Genomic DNA, 20743 nt, shown 5'->3' on the forward strand with positions numbered 1-20743 from the left:
AGAAGACTCTAAAGCTGAAGTAGTTTTAACGACATTTATACTCTAGACAATGTTCAGACTTGTACATTTAATGATGATTCCACAGGACAAAACTCACAACCAAACACGACGCACTTAAAAGTTTATTTTCATTTGCAAGGGAAGAGACACACACACACACACACACACACACACACACACACACACACACACACACACACACACACACACACACACACACACACACACACACACACACACACACACACACACACACACACACACACACACACACACACACACACACACACACACACACACCAAATGTAAGAAGAGTTCATACAAGTTTGTTAAAAAATAATAATGGTGCAAGTCAGATAATCTGTACTTCATAGAAATATAATAGTATAAAATGTACACTCCATGGTGGTTTCCTCCTGATCTTCATAACGTGCTCAGGAACTCCTTCACCTGAAACAGAACCACAACAGTCACGCCGCCGCCGCCAAACATGGCTTTTCTGTTCTTTGTGCGCTTCCGACTCGAAAAACGAGTCGCTTCCAGTCGTCCATGCAGAGAGCAGCGAGGGACCTCTCCTCGCCTCCTGAAAGGTGGAGACGTCTCGAAAAACAATGCTGACGTGTGTGTATCAGAGAGATCACGCTGTGCTCATAACTTACTAAAAACCTGTTTTTAAGCACTTGATCTGATCCCTGTTGTGTCTCTAAAGGTCTCATTCTCTGTATGACATGCATCAGCTGCAACATCTGACATTTAGCTCTCCGTCTTTATAGCTGAACAGATAACAGGATCAAGTCTTCACCTCACAGTGTTTAAATGCTCCGTTACAAACTCCCGTTCTCCTCGTACAAGGAAAAAGTACTTTAAAGTAAAGAAATATCTTTCAAAAAGTTAAAAAAAAAAAAAAAAAAAAAAACAACTTTAAAATTAAAAAGAAAAATACTTTAAAATTTCAAAAAGTACTTTAAAACTTAAAAAGAAATGTACTTAAAAATAAAAAAAGTACTTGACTAACAAACTACATTTTTTATATTTCTCAAACAGGCTTGTACATCTTAAACATCTTATTACGATAGTATCATCCTATTTTGAATCTCTAAGATATTATTGTATAGTTTTTGCTCCGTTTTGTCCTGTTTTTAAATAACAAACAAAACTTTGATGAGTGCATGTTATGTTATAAAAGGAGCCATAGAAATAAAGTGTATTATTACTATTAGTAATGATAATATAAAGCCCTGGAGGCGATTTGCAGTGGGCCAACAGGATGTTTGGCATTAAGTGACCGCCCCTCACCTTCTCCATCATGTCGCCCCTCTTGCTTTTATTCCCCTTGAAGTCCTCGTTCACGTCAATGGTCAAGACCGGCACGTCTTTGAGGTACTGGAACTCCATGCTGTGGGGCAGAAGCAATGCTTAGCGACACAAAGAGGGAACACAAGGCGACTTTCCCGTGGAGGCGGAGGCTCACTTCATGGTCTTGTGCTGCAGCCAGCTCTCGTGCTTGAAGTGGAGCTTCTCCAGATACTCCAGCGGGATGTCCTGCTCCTCCTCTCGGCCCCTCAGGTGCAGCCGCTCCATACATTTCTGCACACGTACGACACAATAAAAGGAAAAAAACATTAGTTGGTGTCGACTCCACTGCTGTGGACGACACAATTAGAGCAGCAGCAGCACCTCCGGCACAGCCCTGAGGTAGACGATGCCGTCCAGCTCTATGTGCTTCCCAAACTGGCTATGCAGCCAGCCGTGGCAGTCCTGGTAGATGGACCACTCCGTCTCGTTTATGCACTCGCTCTCGTAGAGGTTCGCTGCAAAGATGTACCTGGTGGACATAAAGGACAGGGAGTTTCAACTCATGAACACTTTTTAAATCGAAAACAATCAATACAAATGACCATATCTGTGTTTATTAGTAGCTGCGTATTATCGACATGACCGAGGTTTATCTTTAATAATAACGTTTTTAGGTGGAAAAGATCGAATACTGTTTTTAACTTCATCACGTTGTGGCTTAAGAATGAAAAGGAAAAAAATAAATAAATAAAAATGATCAAATCTGTATAGTTTGTTTGTTCCCATTAATATGTTTGTGCATTAAATATGAGAACATTGTGGCAAACGACAACTACAAGTTCCCAGAGCCCGCGCTGTTGTTTGAGAAAAACTTATTTCGTAAAACCAACGGACAAAAAAAAACACAAAAATATTTAATTTCCGATAATACACTTTTTAAAAAAAAAAAAAAAAAGCAGCAAATCTCCACACGAGAGAAGCTAAGAATGTTCCTTTAAAAGAGAATAATAATCAGAATTGACAGTTTTTAACTGTCGAAACATGACGGTTTTTCAAATATTATGATAAAAAAAATAACTAATTTGAATTCTGTATGAATAGTTTTGTATACTTAAAATCATCCAAAACGCCATAAACGTATGCATTTCATTCCTCATCACATGTAGCCGCTCGTCGCCCCGGTACCTGTCGCTGTAGATGGACCGCTCGAAGAACTGCACGGGGTTCTCGGCCTCTCGCAGCTTCCCGTTGGCCGAGCGCATCTGCGCCCGCACCCGGCTGATGCAGGCGTAGCTCTGGAAGGTGTAGGCCCAGCGCTCCGGCTTCTCGTACATCATCTGCAGCACGTTGCCTCCACTCCGCTGAGAGGTGGTGAGCTCCTGGGACGGACGGACATTTAAACGTGTGCATAAAGTTAAATAAATACGAATAAATATGCAGCAATCATTGCTTTGTGTGCATGAACTGTGTCGGTATTAGTAATGTGTGTGTGTGTGTGTATATATATATATATGTATGTATGTGTTGACAGTAATGAAGGAGGCTGAGAGGGCAGCAGTGTGGGAGGTCAGAGATGTTTGGCCCGATGAAGGCATGCTCATCTGTTCCTCTGGGTGTGGATCAGTGACCAGCTCAACTATGTGGACGCACAGCAGCTGCACTCTGAGCCCCAGAAGATCTCTCTGACGGTGCAGGGTGATGTCAGTGGACGTGAGAGGGATATAACAACCCCACTTGCATTTTACGCATTGTCTTAAACGTGGATTTGTTGCACCAACTGTCACCAAAAGCAGACGGTAAGGTAAAAAGCTGTGGATCTTTATTAACGGTACCTCGAAGTCGCCGCCTTTCGTTTGCACATTGCACCACCTGGCGATGGGCTCCGGTACTACCTCCCAGTCCGCGCTCTCCTGCTCCAAAAGGCTCACAAACGTCGTCTTGCCCGAAGCTGCGCGTAAAAAAGGAAACAATAAGCCGGAAATGTAAATTCAGCATTACAGTAAATACACATTTAAGACACACGTATTTGCTCCATGGGACGATACAATGTCGCGGATTGGCGCCACAAATGAACTACACACTCACCAATGTTTCCCTCGATGGATATCCGGCGTATCCGCTTCTCCATGGAGTCATTCAAGGCGTCGGGACACGGCCTCTTCGGAATGAAAGACATTTTTTTTTTGCAGAAACAAGAAGTCGTCCTTGTTGATTAAAGCGGGGCGTTGCAGCTGCTAAAGAGAGAGAGAGAGAGGGAAAAGTCTTCTTGTTGTTTAAGGTTTGGCGGCAACTAATGTCAGGAAGAGGCGGGGCCTCCGGACAGCTGTGACTCCGCTCACCCGGAAGCAGCTGCGGTCCGTCACGTGACCCGGTAAACAAATCAAGTGAAAGAAACCCTGCATTTGATTTATATAGCAAGTAAAAGTATATTAGTAGCTGAAATATGTTTTTGATGTGGTTATATTATTACCTGAAAAGTAACTACAAGAGTTAATTAAATGTAGTGGGGAAAGTACTACTTAAACCTCTGAAATGTTGAGGTATAAAAGTATAAAAGAACAACAAAGAAATGTACATATAATACTCAAGTAGGCTTCAAATTGTGTGAGTAAATTAAATAACAAATAATAAACACTGTACCACAACTAAAGTAATGCATTGTAAATGTTACTTTAGTACAAGTACAAGAGCATTTTCAACAAGAAGTATTCAAAAGTAAAAGTATTATCTTGAAATCAGATTTTGTATAATATTGTAGGCGATAAAAGTAAATGTAGTGGAGTAAAACGTACAATATTTCCATCGGAGAAGCAGTATGAAGAATACAAAAGTACCTTAAAAATGTTTTTCTTAAGTACAATACTTCAGTGAATGTACTTTGGGCGGTCACAAGGTACAAACACAATTCAATCAAAGAGTCAAGACCACCTTTATTTTCCTTGTAAACAGCATAAATCAATTCAGTAGCATTGAAAACCCTCCTACCAAAGCCAATATATACAAACACGTCATGGTTATTACAGTCGGGGAGGAGCGAGCTGTAGGCAACAGGCTGAAAGATGGGCTTCACGAGCACGAGAGGCCTCCAGGACGACTGACTTTAATACACTTTCAGATATCCGGTGAGCAGAAACATTCATAAGAGTTCAAACTAAGGACGTGGAAAAAGACACTCCACAATAAAAACTAAGATTTGTTTCATATTTCAAATGAGGAAGCAGCCTCTAAAAAAAGACTCGATGCACTCTTTAAACCAAAAGCTACCGCTCCATGCGCGTCGAAAAACACAACAAAAAAAAGGTCTAACCCTCAGTATTTACATGTGTGCATTGAAGTGTTACACCTCCGACAAATTATATATAAAGATATATAAAATGTTCATCTCACCGGTTTCTATTTAGCCAAAACCTGAAAGAGAATTCTGTTCCCATCGCGCACAGGTAGGTATGCACGATGGGAAGGAAGAAGTAACGTCAGATTAAAAGCAGCCGGTGACCCTTTTAGTGTTGTCGGTTGTTGCATAGTGAACTACACGTCGAGATCCAGAGGGTTTCACGCAGCTCCAGACCATAAAAGCTAAAAAAAAAATAAACGAAAAAAATAAGAAATCTCACTTCTGCCTTAAAAAAAAAAGAGGTTTAAGCAATTCAACATTCATTTTTGGGGAAATATGAGGGAGGAAAAGATCAGTCACATGATACGTCTTCTCTCAGAGTCTATGCAGAATAAACATTCAGGCAAAAGAGGTCAGGAACATTGTTCAAAGTGCAAAAGAGAACAAGGGATGCAGCAGCGTAACCCAATTAGTAGTATTTTCTATGCTTGTATTTGTTTGTATGTAACTGTGGAGGTTTCGACTTTAAAAACACAGGTCTCTACTTCTACGAGGACATTTATTTACAATTTAAAAGGTTTTTTTAGATCCCTTGAAGACTTTTTTTTTCCTTAAGAAAAAATTGTGTTTCAAGTTTTTTTGAGAAAAACGGCGACTCGGTTAGAAGAAAAAAACGAACCAGCTAAAGGTTTCGTCCACACATTCATTCATCAAAAACCCAGCACTGAACACTCGGTGGAGAGGCTTCCTCGCTAAATAAGGAAGAATGTTTAAAATGAGGAAGAAAAACAGCTTTCAACCAAGTTTACAGTGCAGATAGAAAACTGGGAGTTAGGACTCAGAAACTTAAGAGGAGGTGGCGCGGGGAAAAAAATGTTGATGTTATCAATCAAGTCAGTGGTTTATGGCCTTTATCTTCTTCCAGCTGTTGATATAGGGCAATTATGAGCCATGCGAGGCACTTAGGATTATTCTGTATTGACAGATGTGGGCTCTTACAGGTGCTAGAAGCAACAAACCCCAGATCCTTCTACATCGACTAATGAGGGAAAATAACTCGCTTAGCGTGGTGAGATCGGCTTTAGAAAGGCTGTGAGACGGCAACTCTGCTCACTTCTTCTTCTTCTTCTTCTTTTTCCCTGCAGGTGACTCTAAGAGCGTCGTCATGAATCCGAGTAAGTGTGGGAACGGGACACATGTCTATATATTATCCGTGACTGAACACTGGGGATCTCTCCGTACGGCTAAAACTATTCTCTCCTATATTTTAATCTATGGTTTGTTTAATCGAGTTGCGTAATCCCTGATGGCATTAGTCCCGGTGCCTTAAACCTATCCAGAGCCTTCCTTCTTCCTGGCCTTATTATTATTAAAAAAAAAACATTTCCCCTGAATGGAAATGCAGTATGTGTGTGTGTGTGTGTGTGTGTGTGTTTGTGTGTGTATGTATATATATACATATATATACACATACATACATACATACATACTATATAGTGTATACATATACTGCATACACACGGGAGGGGATCTGTGCAAAAAAAACTAGAAGACCAATAAAATGAGGATTACGTCGCTGCTTTATCTATCCTTGGTTGTCAGTTTTTCGATCAGCTCCTGAAGCGGGACGAGCTCCTTCCTGTCGATGAGGTTGAACTCCTGAAAAGAGAGAAAAAAAAAATCATCAACATCGTAACCCGCTGCTGACGTACAGCGTTAATGCAATAAAAGTCCACGTTTAAAATGTGTACGAAATAAAAACAGGAGGGTTTTTGCACCTGAACGAAAAATATGAAGTGTTTGAACGACGTGTTGAGGTGGGCCTCCTCCTGCAGCTGCATCACGGAGTCAAAGTGCTGGTGGTAGATGTGGGCGTAGACCCTGAAGAGACGCTTCAGGATGGTCTTCGCCACCGACATGAAGTTCCTCTTGAACGGGACACCTTGGGATAAACCGGTGATAGAGATATTACGATAAGACATGAAGGGGGAACAAAGGAGGTTAAAAGGGGTTCAATCTATTCCTACAAATCCCAATATAAGCCTGAAAGAAAATCAGATGCAGCGACACGTGTTGTTCTTCGGATTGCAAATAAACAATTTAACGGGAAGTGCGAAGCGGTCACGGGTGCGACGCAGCAGCGAGCGCCTTGTGGGTAACGATGATGGCGCTGCCGCGTGCAGACGCTTCCTGCAGCGTGCAGAGAGCTACAGCACAACATCCATTATTCAACACAAAAAAAGGGGAGCGCGTGATTGACAGGACGAGGAGTTCTCAAATTAAAAAGCTGCACTTCGGGCAAACTATTCTGACCACTAGGCGCTTTTTCTTTTGGACACCAAACTCGACTATTTCTGAAAAAAAAAAAATCAATCATTCATAGGCGAGAGGCCGGTTTCTAGTCTTGACGAAGAAGAATATTTAAAAAAGAAGGTATCCTGTGGAGTTTTTGATGACTTCATCTTTTGAGTGACGCCCTGTTTCGGTAAAGAATGCGAGAGACTATAAAATGGCGACCGGTTAAAGATCCTGCGATCGTAGAACACTCACACCTTCCCTCCCCGTGAAGACGAGCGGCGTACGCGACGGGGCAGGCAGAGAGGTATTTTGTGCTGGCTGCCGCCCAAACTCCATTACGGCTGCACCCTACACGGCACAGGCCTCTGCTAGTCGTGAGGTTTGAGCGGCCCGCCGGTAGGTATGAAGTCTCTTCAGGCAGCCACCCGGCAACGCGAACAAAAGAAACTTCTCAACGTGTTCGCGTGGCGGCGCCGTATTTACACGCCTGCTAACAGGCATGTTATGGGGTTTTAAGAATTCAAATTCCACACGCATAAAGAAAAGGAAAAATGCTGAGCACTAATAGCGACATCAAACACACACACATAATGAAAAGATGGTGTCCCGGTGGAAGCAGTGGGACATGAGGCGTACCGATCTTTGAGGGGAAAAGCGTCTCGTCGTCGAGCTGGTCCTGCACCCAGGTCATGAGGTAATCGATGTACTTGGGGGCGGAGCATTTGATGGGCTTCTTGATGTTGGTTCCGTCTGCCCAGTGGTACTCGTACCTTCAAGGAAATGCGACAAATATTCCATTAAAAAAACATTCACTTAAGGCATGGACTTAAGGCTGATTTATACTCGGGTTTTACGCAGAGACGCAAGCACACATGGCCGCGTCACCCCAAATTTCTGACTATCCGTCAAAGCAACGCAAACCCGCAAGGCTGTGATTGGTCCGCTAACCACGTCCTTTCTGAGTCTCGCATTTCCGGTTTCATAGCATAATACCGCTGTTTTTAAAAGCCACAGCAGAAACACGAACAATGGATCCCGTTGAAGAACGTTTGGCTGAACAGGTCCACAAATATGAGCATTTATAAAAACCCGTCTGACGGAGTATAAGGAACGTCGGTGTGCAGGTCGACTCTAAATGGTCGTTGCGCCACCTACTGTTCTGGCGTATGGAAAACGCACGGGAACTATAAACCAAAACGTGTCCGTCAATCCAACTGCGCGGCCAGCCGCAGTTGTAGTTGCAGAAGTATAATTTGCCCTTTACAGGTCACATTTAGTGCCATTGGATCAGAGTTATATTACCCCGCAGGCTGGTTTTTACAAGACTACATCAACGATGAACTTACTTGGGACCAGCGGACATGACTGGACAGCTTGCCTCTGTGCAGAAATCTGTGATGGTGCCATACAGCATGTTGATTTGGTTGAAGAAATCCACCGCTAGAACACAGAAGAGAGAGGCAAAAGGGGAGAAAAAAAAGAGGAAACCTGTTGAAATCCAGCGAGCATGAGACCGAGGAGCACAAATGGTCCTTTAACCCGGCCCACTCGGCTGCCCCCCCAGTACAAAACTGTACACCAGTGCACACTCCAGTTATCTGGAACAAATGGTGTTATTGCTCATTCCCTGCGGCACACAGCCAACTCTGGCTCTCCGTTAGTTGGAGCGATCTGTTTAAAGCGTTGGCAGCGTTGGGGTCGGAGCTCCATTTGCTGATCACGCGGGAAATGAAAAGAACATATTGAACAGCTGATGTGTGATGTCATGTTGAGGGAAAACATGGGCTCCTGTGTATGTATTGATACGGTTTACTTCAGTCTCCAATGAAGACATTTGCTTCCAAAGTTGTTTGTATTCATAACAGGCTTGATAATACCTTTCAAAAGTTAACACTATTGTTTACACCACTAAAGTAAATGAAGTTAGATGCACTGCTTTATCACGACCAGCAGGCAGAACTGAATGAAAGACGCTCTCATAATAATACAGAAAAACATATAGTTCAACATTAACTTTAAAAGTAAAACTTCAGATGAAGCACAAAGAGACACAGAGGAACTTAAATCCGGGTCGTCGCTGTCGCCATGCTGTCGACTAACCGTGTTTGCGTCGGTCATGACGGGCGCCAAAGTCAATCGTCACCGTGACAGACTTTCTGTAGGCGTAGACGGACATGGTGGCAACGCAAGCCGACAGCTGCAGGACATCGCAGACGCTGAGGTGAGACAGAATAAACTTCCAGAGTTGTTTCCCCTGTTTGAATCTGGGCCTGGACCATTACTGCATATCACGACCCGTCTACCGCTAGCTTCCATTACAAGCTTCTTGTGAGCAGAGATCAGATACTCTTTCTCTTTCTTGTGCTGGTTAAAACATCTTTGAGTTTTTATTTCCACTAACGCCAGTGTTGCAATGACGTAGACACGTCGTCTCCATGGCACTCCTAACGCAGCTGAACAATGTGTGATCTGGCTGACACACCACAATACTCGCGGTTAGCATTGTGTAACAATAGCGGAGAAATGAGATCACCCTGTGATCAGCTCTCTGGTTCAAATGCATTGAATTCAAATCAAACACAAATAACTTTAGACTGAAATGGCAAAACTAGATGGCTTCACATTACGCTGTAGGAGAAGTACTTCAATAAAAAGGCCAATTCATCTGACGGAACATCTCAAACCCTGAAGGCCCAAGAGAGGAAATGAAGCTGCTGCTGCTGCTGCTGCTGCTGCTGACCGGCTTGTTATCTCCATTCAGAGGAATGTAAACACAACTCTCGCGGTGCAGACAATCAAGTCTATTTAACGTCCACCATGGTTTTTCCAGCACGAATGCACACGGCCTTCGGGGGAAGATTTAACACCCTGATAGCGCTCAACTGATTCTTGATGCAGACCGATTGTGACTTCAGGAAGAGGATTTAAGAGTAGAGTGACAGCTATAGAGATTATCTTTTTTTTAAAAGGGCACGTGTTGCAGTCGCTCTGCCAAGAAGCTGCATCTTAAACTGGTGTTTTCGGTAAAGGGGAAGAGGAAAGAAAAAAAAGGTAAAACTGGTGCTTACTGTTGACGGCAACCCACTCGTTCAAGTCCTCGCCCTCGGGCAACATGACCGCCATGCGCAGGTTTCCGCTCCCCAGCGTGGCCTCGGCATGTTTCAACAGCTCGTACTGGTGAGAACCCTCCGGGATATTCTTCTTAGGCTTGAACGTCTTGGATGAACGGTTTCCACTAAGAGTCATGTTCAGAGAAGGAAGACAAACAGTGTGACAGGTGAGGAGGGAAGTCGGACACCGTGACGAGGCTCTAGCCGAGGGACTTTTGCTGACCGAATGAAAGTCTGGATCTTCATTAAATAAAAACGACTTGAATCAGCGTGGCGGACCAGAACAGCGTGTCTCTCTCTGTGTGTAATGAGGCCGTTTGGGGAGGTGCTGTGTTCAATCCCTCTAGCCGGTCCATTAAACAAGAATTAGAGTCATCACAACACGGCAGGTCGCACACTGAAACATCGTAGATCATTTTAAAATGTATTATATTTCAGTAGGGGTGATGAAAACACATTCCCAGGTCTAAAATCTTCTTTTTAAAATCAACTCAAATTATTTGGATTTAAATAGTTTAGTTCATTTGGAAGAGTCTCTGCACTCTATGGTCTGATGGATACACATTAAAACATATTTGGTAAATGTTATTATGGGTTTTAAGTGTTGTCTCCTTCCAGCTACCTAAACAAAACACTCATATCTTTACAAGAGGGCACATTCTAATGTACCCCCATTCCTCCTTCCTACTTCAGCCACATAATGCCTTTTTTTTTAGTAGTTAACTAAACAGGTAGATCAAATGGCTCACAGATCGATGAGTGTCCTGTCACATCGGAGCTGGGTTAACTCATCTTAACAAAATGCTCACAACCAGCAAATACCCTGGCACCGGACTGACAACCCCACTCTGTTAACACCAGCTCTGAGGGGGTCAGTATAATGTAGCTTAACGTCTCATGACGGTACACACCACCGGTACACACAATCTACTGTCGATGCCGACGTTAATTATCCTAAAAAAAAAATCTATGATATCGCTGTAAAATAGACATTTGGAGGTTAGTCCAGCAAGTAGTCGCAGCCCGTGTGACTGCTTTTTCGCTAGCTAAAGCTAGCTTAGCTGCGTTAACGCCAACTCCATTAAACGTTACCCGGACACAAAGCTACATGGTGACGTTAAAATGAGCCCCCGGGACAAGAAACACTACTCACAAAAGAAAGCTCATGTTTCCTTGGACCGCAGACGAGGACACAATCACTCTCTTGGCAAATAGCTAGCAGGCAAAGTGGAGGCAGAGCAAGAGGGTTTGTTTGCTAAAAAAAAAAAAAAACTCTCAAGGCTCACACGTCCTCGGTTCTTTTCGGGTTCCTTTCTCCTAGAGACGAATCCGAAATGACTATTACTGCAGCGGGACTGACTAACGGCATCTACGCGTTCCTAATAAAGACAAAAACATGAATGTTGTGGACAAGCCGGTCCACTGTAAACTGCTCTGTACGCTGAGAGGCAGCAGCGTACTGGAGGTAACGTGAACTTCTTCTCTTTGACGTCCGAAGCAGATCAGACGCGTTTCTGCGGTGTGCCGCCCTCTAGCGGAGGAACGACGACGCTACAATTTAAATTCGAGATGGATTTAATATATTTAATATTATATATATATATATATATATATATATATATATATATATATATATATATATATATATATATATATATATGTGTGTGTGTGTTATATTTTTGTATATATTTATTTGTTATATTATTTATTTACAAAATCCCAAATTACAAATTTTCCTCTGAGGCCTTTACAATTTGTACACAACCCTGTCCCAGGACCTCACATTGGATCAGGAAAAAAAATTACGCAATAACCATTCACAGAAAAAAAGGAAGAAGCCTTCAGGAGGGCAACAGGATCCCTCTCCCCGGATGGACAGAAGCAATAGATGTCATGTGTAAGAACAACATAACAGAGTTACAGCACATTCAATGAATATAACCCATATATTAACCCATATATCTTCAGTAGTGTCTCTTTTTAGTTCAAATGGATTCATATTGGCTTCAACAGAAGAGACAAACAGAACCAGACATAATACATCCTCTTGTCTCTCGAGATGTCTTGCATGTATTTCCCGGTGCAATATGGATTTACTGGAACAAAAGATTTCCCTAGGGGACGTCCAAGATGCAATAAGAGGCCTTAGTTCAAGTCGGGCTCCTGGAGACGATGGCTACCCATCTGACTTTTATTAAAAAATTTAGTGATATTGCTGTAAGAACATTTAAAGGCACTTGACTTGGCAAGGGCCTATACGGCCTGCAAGTATGACAAAAAGCTTGTTCACAATGATCCTCAAAAAGTGATCATTTCAATCACTGCAAAGTGTGATCATTGGTACTGCAGGGTTGCATTTGTTACTGTATGTTCTTTAAATGTTGCACACGTGACTGATTCTCCCCCTAAATGCCATCAAAAAGAAAGTTTAGCTTCTACCCTGATATGCAGATAAAGAGCTGACCAAACAAGGTGAAGGATTCTCCATCAAAACAATATATTTTGTGTAACAATTACATTTATTCAGCAGGCCTGGCGTCTTGCTGAGAGTTTTCTCAAAATCTGTGGCTGCACAGGAGACATTAAGTGTGCAGCCTGAGGTTATATAAAGTCATGACACCGCTAAAAAAAACACCCGAATTTATAACTCCCAGGGCTGTAGGCAGGCTATGGGGGGCAGCATAGCATGCAGCGCCCCTTATTAAAAGACGAAGAAGAAGAAGCGTTTCCGGGTCAAAGTTGATAAAGCTAGCCTGTCACAACAACCAGCTAGCATAGTAGCTAACATCACCCCGAAAAGACAACTTCCTCTGTCAAAATGGAAGTAAATCAAGCGAAACAAGAACATCTACTTGCATTAAAAGGTACTTCATTTCCTCGCCATAACCTTAATAATATGATTCCAGGTGATAGTTTAGGGGGAAAACTACGCGTTATTCTTATTTCAGTGCACTGTTGTCATTTGTTTAGGGCTTTTAGCTGCTAACAGCTAATAGCTAAAGAAACAAAGATAATATTAAACGTTTTCATTGCAAAGTGTCTAAGCCAAACTGTGGCAGGTTTAGCTTTAAAGAAAACATGTCTTGCTGATATTTGACCTCAAAGCTGAGATTGAACGACGGTGTTAAAGCTATATATTACAGCAATACTATATAGCCAGCTAGCTATGGCTGTTGTGTTGTTAGCCAATGTAGCCAATAAACATAACGTTGGTTTACGAGTTAGGGAATGGAACTCACTAGCTTTTTTATTTATTACTTAAGCTGTATTTGTTATTTTACTGTAAAGGTGCTCCATAACTGACTAATATGAAGTAATTCAGTTTCTAATGAATGTGTAGCCTTTAAAGGTTGTACATGTAACACAAGACGCAATCAGTCAAAGACCCGGATCTTGCTTTGAGGTTAAAGATTCAGCGTACACACCAGTTGAAAGCTTTCATCTGCGAAAATGTTCCTGTTGACGTCAGACCCCTAAAAAGTTATTTAGTTCAACGTCACTAACCAGAGACTTGTGCTTTCTGTGCCTCATCTAGAAAACAAATCGTGGTGAAACATTAGAACTTGATCGATTTTTGGCAGTGCAACACCGTCTATTAATGCATAACAGCCTCAGACGATCTGTTGTTGTTGTTGTTGTTGTCGTGGTCTGGTGTTGGGATAAAGCCGGCCACTCTGTACGTGACGTGAGGCTGATTGCCAGTTAGTATGGACATCACTGGCAGTGGGATGTTCTCACCGACAATCAGGAGCCAACCTCTGTGTCCAGTCACTGACCGCTGTCCCTTTACTTCCCAGTGATGCGGTTAACCAAACCGACACTCTTTACCAACCTGCCCGTGACATGCGAAGACCGAGATCTGCCAGGTAAGCCTGCTCCGCTTCGGTGATGAAGTGCGAATTGGAATTTAATTCTCTGTTTACACACATCTGTTGCATAGGAGAACACGGTGAGTTGTTGCTGTTTGCATTGTCACCACCGCGTTGCTAGATGGCTTATTCACTGTCTCCCCCTTTTCTGCATTATTTAATGACATTGCACGTTTACGTTCAGACTTGTTGACAGCTGTGCTACTGTGCTTCAGTTTGTTTGTCACAAGGCTTCACGTCATGTTGAAGAGGAAATGGGAGAAAAGAAAACATGAGCAACACAATCCTGCTGGTCTTTGTTCTGCAGAGTGTACAGATTCAGTCACAGTCTTGGCACGCCAGAAAACAAGTTTCCAAAAAAACATTTCTTTTTTCGTCACATTGTTGTTGTTTTTTATGTCTCGTACGACAACAAAGTAGTTCAAAAGAATCCAAGAGGTTTTCGCCAGACATCTCAGGCTCCATCACCTGCATTGCATTCCAGTTAAATTACACCTATGACTGCGATTGAGACATCGACAGACGGGCTTCAGAACACAAAGGAGGAGCTTATTAACATTTCATAATCATGAGCACAAAGGGAAGCAACAAAAGCACGGACACCAGGCTGGAATGGATGTCTTAGTTCTACTTTTAGTGTCTCTGAGGGCATTGCCTCTGCTTTTTTAATTGATGGAGTTTCACAAACATCCCACTTCCATGGTCATGTTGAAACCTTTACTTGAGGGAACAATAGCGCATATCTTAATGTTATAAAAATGTCATTAAAGGGATCAACACGTATGCAGGACAAAAAACAAAAATGTGTACTTTTAATCTAAGCCTGCCGTAATGAGATAATATAATAACTGATTGTTGTAATAATGCAGGGATTGGTTGCCTACAATGTAGCCTGTTCAATTGTTGGGAATTTTCCTAAACTTGTAATTTATTGACTTCTGCAAAGTTCTAAATCATTTCGATTTTAAAACATTCTTTACAGACTAGTCGCTGAAATATAAACAGACAAAATGTAATGAAAGTATAATTTAAAATGTAATTTGAACCGCGTTTAGCTACTATTTTGTGTTGCATTTGCTTTAAATCCAGTGCACGTCTGTATTATATTTCTACACTCTCACAACCTTCTTGTGCTGTGAAGTTTGGGGCTTTTTTCCCCCCTCTGATGACATGACAGAGAAATGTGACCGCTGCACTGGTAACTGAGCTGCCGACAAACCACCAATCACAGTGACACTTCTAAGAAGGATCACTATATATATGGCGACGACTTATCTGAAAGTTCACAAAGATTAATGGGTTGAATTTGACATGAGATACATGGAAGCATTTTTCTCTTTTGCTATCGAGTTATAGCTTTAAAGGGAGCGTCAACATTCTCAAGCTCATACTTGTTTTATCGGATTAGATTTATGCCTCAATGTTAAGAAACCACATTAAGTTTCCTTATCATGTCAGTCTGGATAGATACCTGTATCCTCCATGTGACACAGGAAGGCGACAAATTTAATGCAACAACCTCGATATGAATATGAACATTGATATGTTGCCGTTGTGGTTGATGCGTGCAGAATTGCTCTCCTGGAATGGGAAAGGTGTGTCTCATGTTGGGACTATGTTACAGTTGAGATCTCAAGGTTGTGTAGAGATATAACAGACTGGACTTGTATTCTGGGCTGTAGGTGTAGTTTTTTGGTTACATCTGACTTTGATGTTCAATGTGTTAAGTCTCGTGTGAGCTCCAGTTCTCATTTCATTGTTATTTTATAGGGGATTTGTTCGGTCTACTCATGAGGGAGGACCCCTCCACCATCAAAGGAGCCGAGGCGTTGATGCTGGGAGAGATGCTCACGTTACCACAGAACTTTGGGTAATCCACGCTGACCAACCAATGAGCGCTCGGTTTTCCTTTTTGTGGAGCAGACGCTTGTTTTTAAAGTTCGACGACTTGACTTTTCCCCACTTCTGTGCGTTGTTACACAGGAACATTTTTCTCGGCGAGACCTTCTCCAGTTACATCAGTGTGCACAACGACAGCAACCAGGTCGTGAAGGATGTCCTGGTGAAGGTGCTGAGAGAGAGAGACCTTTCCCAGCAGTCGTTACACACTTTTCTCTCTAGTTTTACCCACAACTCTCCTCTCCTATCAGGCCGACCTGCAGACCAGCTCGCAGAGGCTTAACCTCTCGGCGTCCAACTCGGCGGTGGCCGAGCTCAAACCCGAGTGCTGCATCGATGACGTCATCCACCACGAGGTCAAAGAAATTGGAACGCACATGTGAGTGTTTGCACTCCGACCAGAAGCATGAGCGAGCGAGCAGTCTTCACCTTTTTGGAAACCATGCGCAAAAATTTAACCAAACAACACAGTTTCTTGACTGAAACTCCTTCGTAACATGCTGACGCTTAGTTTTATTGTGATTTCTGTTACAGATTATGATTATTTAGGTCCTAATCTTTCCAAAAAAAAGTGTCTTATTAGTATGTGGGATGTTGTTGAGACAATCTAGACAAAATTGGTTCCACAGCTTTCAACGGGTTAAAAAACTTTGCGCGCGTTTCTTTGCTATTCTAAATGTTTCTTTCCCTCCGATTTCCAGCTTAGTTTGTGCGGTCAGTTACACCACCCAGTACGGGGAGAAGCTCTACTTTCGAAAGTTCTTCAAATTCCAGGTGAGTTGTGTATATTTGCAGGCTCTCGTTAGATGACGGCGGTCCGAACCCCCGTGTGAGACCCGAAGAGACCCGAGGAATGTCACATGTCCACGACAGAGAGAACGCAATTACCAGGGGGGGGAGGAGGGAGACTGTGGATTTCGGGGCGTCGCCCCGTCTATCGTCTCTCAGCTCGTGAGCCGACGGTCCACGACTCTGATTCCCAGATTCTTCCTTTTCCTCAGCTGAAGAGTTACTGTCATGTGTTTAGTTTGTTCTTCCTGCTGAATGGAAACACAGTGTGAGAAAACCGCAGCGTTCAATCTGCAATCTATCCTCCATCAGGTTCTGAAGCCGCTGGATGTGAAGACCAAGTTCTACAACGCAGAGGTGAGTCTGCCACCACCGGAAAATAATTAATAATAATAATAATAATAATAATAAGCTGTCGTCATATGACACGCAAGTTCTTATTGTAGCACATGACATGCTTCATTTCACATTTCATTTCATAGTTAGGAATGTTTCCATACGCTAATAAGGGCAGATAGAATATGAACGCTCTCCTGGAAAACCCTTGTACCTCCCAGTAATGTCAACGTAACAGAAACAAACGTAAATCTTTTATTGTTTCAAGAGTCGGAGGTCAAGCGTTTTCCTCACAGAGGCAGCAAGCTTTTTCTTTTTCATACCAGTAGTTGTGTTTTTGTTGTGCAAATATTCACTGTCATCATCTTTTGGCACGTAACTTCATTTGTTCATTATGTCTTGTATTTTATTTTCTCCATCAGAGCGACCTCAGTTCTGTGGTAATTGTTCCTTCTGTTCTCACTGCTGGGCGTTAGCTTCTCTTTAACCCTCTCCGGTGCAGCGGACTCTGTCTCTCTGGCGGCCGATCGGAGGGAGCAAAGTAAAAGAATGGAAAGTGACGTGAAAAACGCCCTCAAGGCGGTCATAGAGCAACGATTGACCTTGCACCTTCGGCACAAACCTTTCCATTGTTTCCCTTTTGCCCTTTCTCTTGGACGCTTGTGCTTTCTTGCAAACTCATCCGACACAGGGCATGGACTTTTTCAATCAAAAGTTTGTGGTGTTTTAATCGTGGTGGAGCGCATTCGATCCTGCTCTTCCTCATCAAATCGTTTTTTTGCACTGTGATTACTCCCAAAAACCTAACATTGCAGACGGGAACGAACGTGCACAGATGCTTTACTGATTCTCCTTTTTAATTTTTGTATTTTTTACTCCTGTATTTTCCGGGTTGAAGGAGCGACGCAGCCGGTCCGGTGACGCCCTGACCAAACCCCAAACACGCTCTCGTTTACCAAATCATTTCCCGTCGGGTCCGAACACGTTTGATTACACGTGACGCACATGTTTGATCACATGTGACACCGCGTGGGGGTGTTGAGCGGTTTGGAATGGCTTTGCATGGAGCAGAGACGCTAATGCTGACTATAACGGTTCACGGCCACTTCTTTTATGTTATGAATTGCAAGGCATGGACTAATCTCTGCTTTTCCCCTCTCATGTTTCTGACTGTATAGTAGAGGTTGCACTCGAGCTTTGACAGTCGAGTAGAGACCACTGCGGTCCTAGGTTAGGTATTGTTTGACATATTCAAGTGTGTATATATATATCTATATATTATTCAAGTTTTTTGTCTTAAACGTAAGTTACTTTACTTTTTAATGCTAATATCATCAGGTATGGGTACGGTTGGTGGAATTTCAAATATTTCAGGATAGTCTATAATAGCAGTGATGTCATCGTCATATTGCTTTCTCGTATACAGTATAGTATTTGAATGAATAAAGTTCATCTGAAAGGCTTCAGCTGTCTTAAGTCGGTCCAAAGCACTATGATGATAACACTAAAAACATGCCAATAATTGACCAGCGATCAGGATATACTATGATACTTGGCCGAAATTGTCGTCATGAAATGCTTTATAAAGTGTTGTGGTTATTGATTTATAGCATTATGAGTGCCTATAAATGTAATTATAAGAAAGTTGTCATGCATTCCATGTTTTTGCAATGCGTTGTAGACACGGCCGTCGTCTGAAAGGCTAACTAGTCACAGTATTGGTGAAAAACACAACTAGTTTAATGGTCGAGGGATCTGTCTTGTGCAACCCCTACTGTCTGCTCCGCTGGTCAGCTCTTGCACTAACAATGTCCTCCAAGGCACATTGAGCAAATAATAACATGTATGTGTGATCCATGTTGCCACCTGACTCTCACATCACCTAAAAAATAAGTAGAAAAACAAAGGAAATGTTCACGTGTCACGCTTGTAAGCGCATTAAAAGGAGTTGCGGTTGTGCGTCATCATCCCTCCTGACTTGATGGGGGACTGAAGGCACCGACCTTTTTAAGCATAAAGTTCATCTGAAAGGCTTCAGCTGTCTTAAGTCGGTCCAATCAAATGGGTCTTTTTGCAAAGTGCACTGCACAGGGATGATAAAAACCAGGGAGACTTTGGGAAATGATCATTTGTTTTGTCAAAAGCATCACATTTGGCTTTAATCAAACTTTAGAAGGCATTTTGAGGAGCAAAACCACTGCAGTCAGCAACTCTCGTACTTACGGACGGACGTGAACGTGAACCTTCCCCATTTTAAGGCCGTAGGATTGTACACAGGCCCAATTAACTCTAATAATCCTAACACCTCTCGATGAAGTGGATGTGTTTGCTCAGTCGGCCTTGGAGGTGATGTCATTGAGCTAGATTGTGGGGCAGAGGAAAACCTTACTCAGTGACCTCTGGCTTCTCCGCACCCAGACGGATGAAGTGTTCCTGGAGGCTCAGATCCAGAACATCACCACCTCCCCAATGTTCATGGAGAAGGTGTCCCTGGAGCCCTCCCTGATGTACAACGTCACCGAGCTCAACACGGTCACAGGTGGAGACGATGGGTAAAAGCCTTTAAAAAAAATCCTTCTCATTTGTGCATTTTTTGCTTCCTGACTCTCACTCGTTGCTTTTTTTCTTCTCGCTGCCAGAGAGTCCACTTTTGGCAAAATGTCCTACCTGCAGCCCACGGACACGCGGCAGTACCTGTACTGCCTGAAGCCGAAGCCGGAGTACGCGGAGAAGGCCGGCGTCATCAAGGGCGTGACTGTGATCGGGAAGCTGGACATCGTGTGGAAGACCAACCTCGGGGAGCGAGGGAGGCTGCAGACCAGCCAGCTGCAGAGAATGGTACGAGGTCGCTTCTATTAAGGGAGTCGGCCTGCGGCCTAAATATTTATTTTTAAAAAAAAATCTCATTTTATTCTCTACGTCTTCCAGGCTCCGGGGTACGGAGACATCCGGCTGTCTTTGGAGATGATTCCTGACACGGTCAACCTCGAAGAACCTTTCGACATTATCTGTAAAATCACCAACTGCAGGTACAAAACCAACACATGAAAAAAACAGTCCAACGTACGATAAAATCACTGAAAAGCAGGCATGACGGTAACAACCGTTTTGTGTGTGTTTTTGGTAGTGAAAGAACCATGGACCTGGTGATGGAGATGTGCAACACCAGGTCCATCCACTGGTGCGGCGTCTCGGGGCGTCAGCTGGGGAAACTCAGCCCGGGGGCCTTCCTCTCTCTACCACTCATTCTCCTCTCCTCCGTCCAGGGTCTGCAGGTAGGATTGAGACCTTTAGAAATAAACCCAATGGTTCACTACCATAGCTCACTAGCGTTCTCGTTCACTAGTGTTGCTCACTAGTGTTCTCTCTCACTAGCGTTCCCGCTCACTAAAGTTGCTCACTAGCGGTGTCTCTCACTAACGTTCTCGCTCACTAGTGTTCTCTGCGTCCTTCTTTTCAGAGTATTTCCGGATTGAGGCTCACGGATACGTTCCTGAAGAGGACGTACGAGTATGATGACATCGCCCAGGTGTGCGTGGTCTGCCCTTACACAAGCAATGAGTGCTAGGACATTTTATTTTATTTTTTTTTGCATTTTAGCTATAAATGGACCAACAGTGGAATTCTGCACATAACATTTCACTCTTTCTGCAACCCGAGGGGATGACGCTGTAAATTTTTAAATGAATTGTGAATAATATAAATCCCTTCTCTTTGAAGATATGATATGAAGAATGATATAAATGTGCATAAATGTTAATAAAATATCTGTACACTTTGATCACCGTAGTGTCCAGAGTGATTTTTATAAT

General features: G+C 42.9%; 3 protein-coding genes across 5 annotated transcripts; 1 reads left to right on the forward strand and 2 right to left on the reverse strand.

The window, feature by feature from the left end:
- Positions 1-104: 104 nt before the first annotated feature.
- dck (deoxycytidine kinase) lies at positions 105-3516 on the reverse strand. Its single transcript, XM_068573518.1, has 7 exons — positions 3382-3516; positions 3129-3244; positions 2482-2675; positions 1678-1825; positions 1472-1587; positions 1297-1396; positions 105-450 (listed from the first exon to the last, which is right to left on the reverse strand). The coding sequence occupies exons 1-7, from the start codon at positions 3470-3472 to the stop codon at positions 424-426; spliced, it is 792 nt and encodes a 263-aa protein (XP_068429619.1). The 5' UTR covers positions 3473-3516; the 3' UTR covers positions 105-423.
- Positions 3423-11522, reverse strand: LOC137783513 (MOB kinase activator 1B). 2 transcript variants are annotated; one of them, XM_068573520.1, is made up of 7 exons: positions 11192-11522; positions 9997-10163; positions 8275-8368; positions 7565-7698; positions 6409-6572; positions 6203-6289; positions 3423-3530 (listed from the first exon to the last, which is right to left on the reverse strand). In XM_068573520.1, the coding sequence occupies exons 1-6, from the start codon at positions 11203-11205 to the stop codon at positions 6212-6214; spliced, it is 651 nt and encodes a 216-aa protein (XP_068429621.1). In that variant the 5' UTR covers positions 11206-11522; the 3' UTR covers positions 3423-3530; positions 6203-6211. The 2 variants fall into 2 exon arrangements, with proteins under 2 accessions (XP_068429621.1, XP_068429620.1); XM_068573519.1 differs by lacking the exon at positions 3423-3530 and having other exon boundaries at positions 4207-6289; positions 11192-11521.
- Positions 11523-12785: 1263 nt separating this feature from the next.
- On the forward strand, positions 12786-20712 carry trappc13 (trafficking protein particle complex subunit 13). Of its 2 annotated transcripts, XM_068573515.1 has the most exons (13): positions 12786-12902; positions 13836-13904; positions 15678-15777; positions 15891-15975; positions 16058-16185; positions 16508-16580; positions 16908-16952; positions 17354-17371; positions 19350-19483; positions 19571-19769; positions 19860-19960; positions 20059-20206; positions 20392-20712. In XM_068573515.1, exons 1-13 carry the CDS (start codon positions 12857-12859, stop codon positions 20497-20499), a joined length of 1254 nt encoding a protein of 417 aa, XP_068429616.1. In that variant the 5' UTR covers positions 12786-12856; the 3' UTR covers positions 20500-20712. The 2 variants fall into 2 exon arrangements, with proteins under 2 accessions (XP_068429616.1, XP_068429617.1); XM_068573516.1 differs by lacking the exon at positions 17354-17371.
- The last annotated feature ends 31 nt before the right edge of the window (positions 20713-20743 follow it).

This window comes from Clinocottus analis, unplaced genomic scaffold (genome assembly GCF_023055335.1).
Source record: "Clinocottus analis isolate CAN_PGR_092001 unplaced genomic scaffold, fCliAna1.0.p SCAF_13, whole genome shotgun sequence".
Lineage (NCBI taxonomy): Eukaryota > Metazoa > Chordata > Actinopteri > Perciformes > Cottidae > Clinocottus > Clinocottus analis.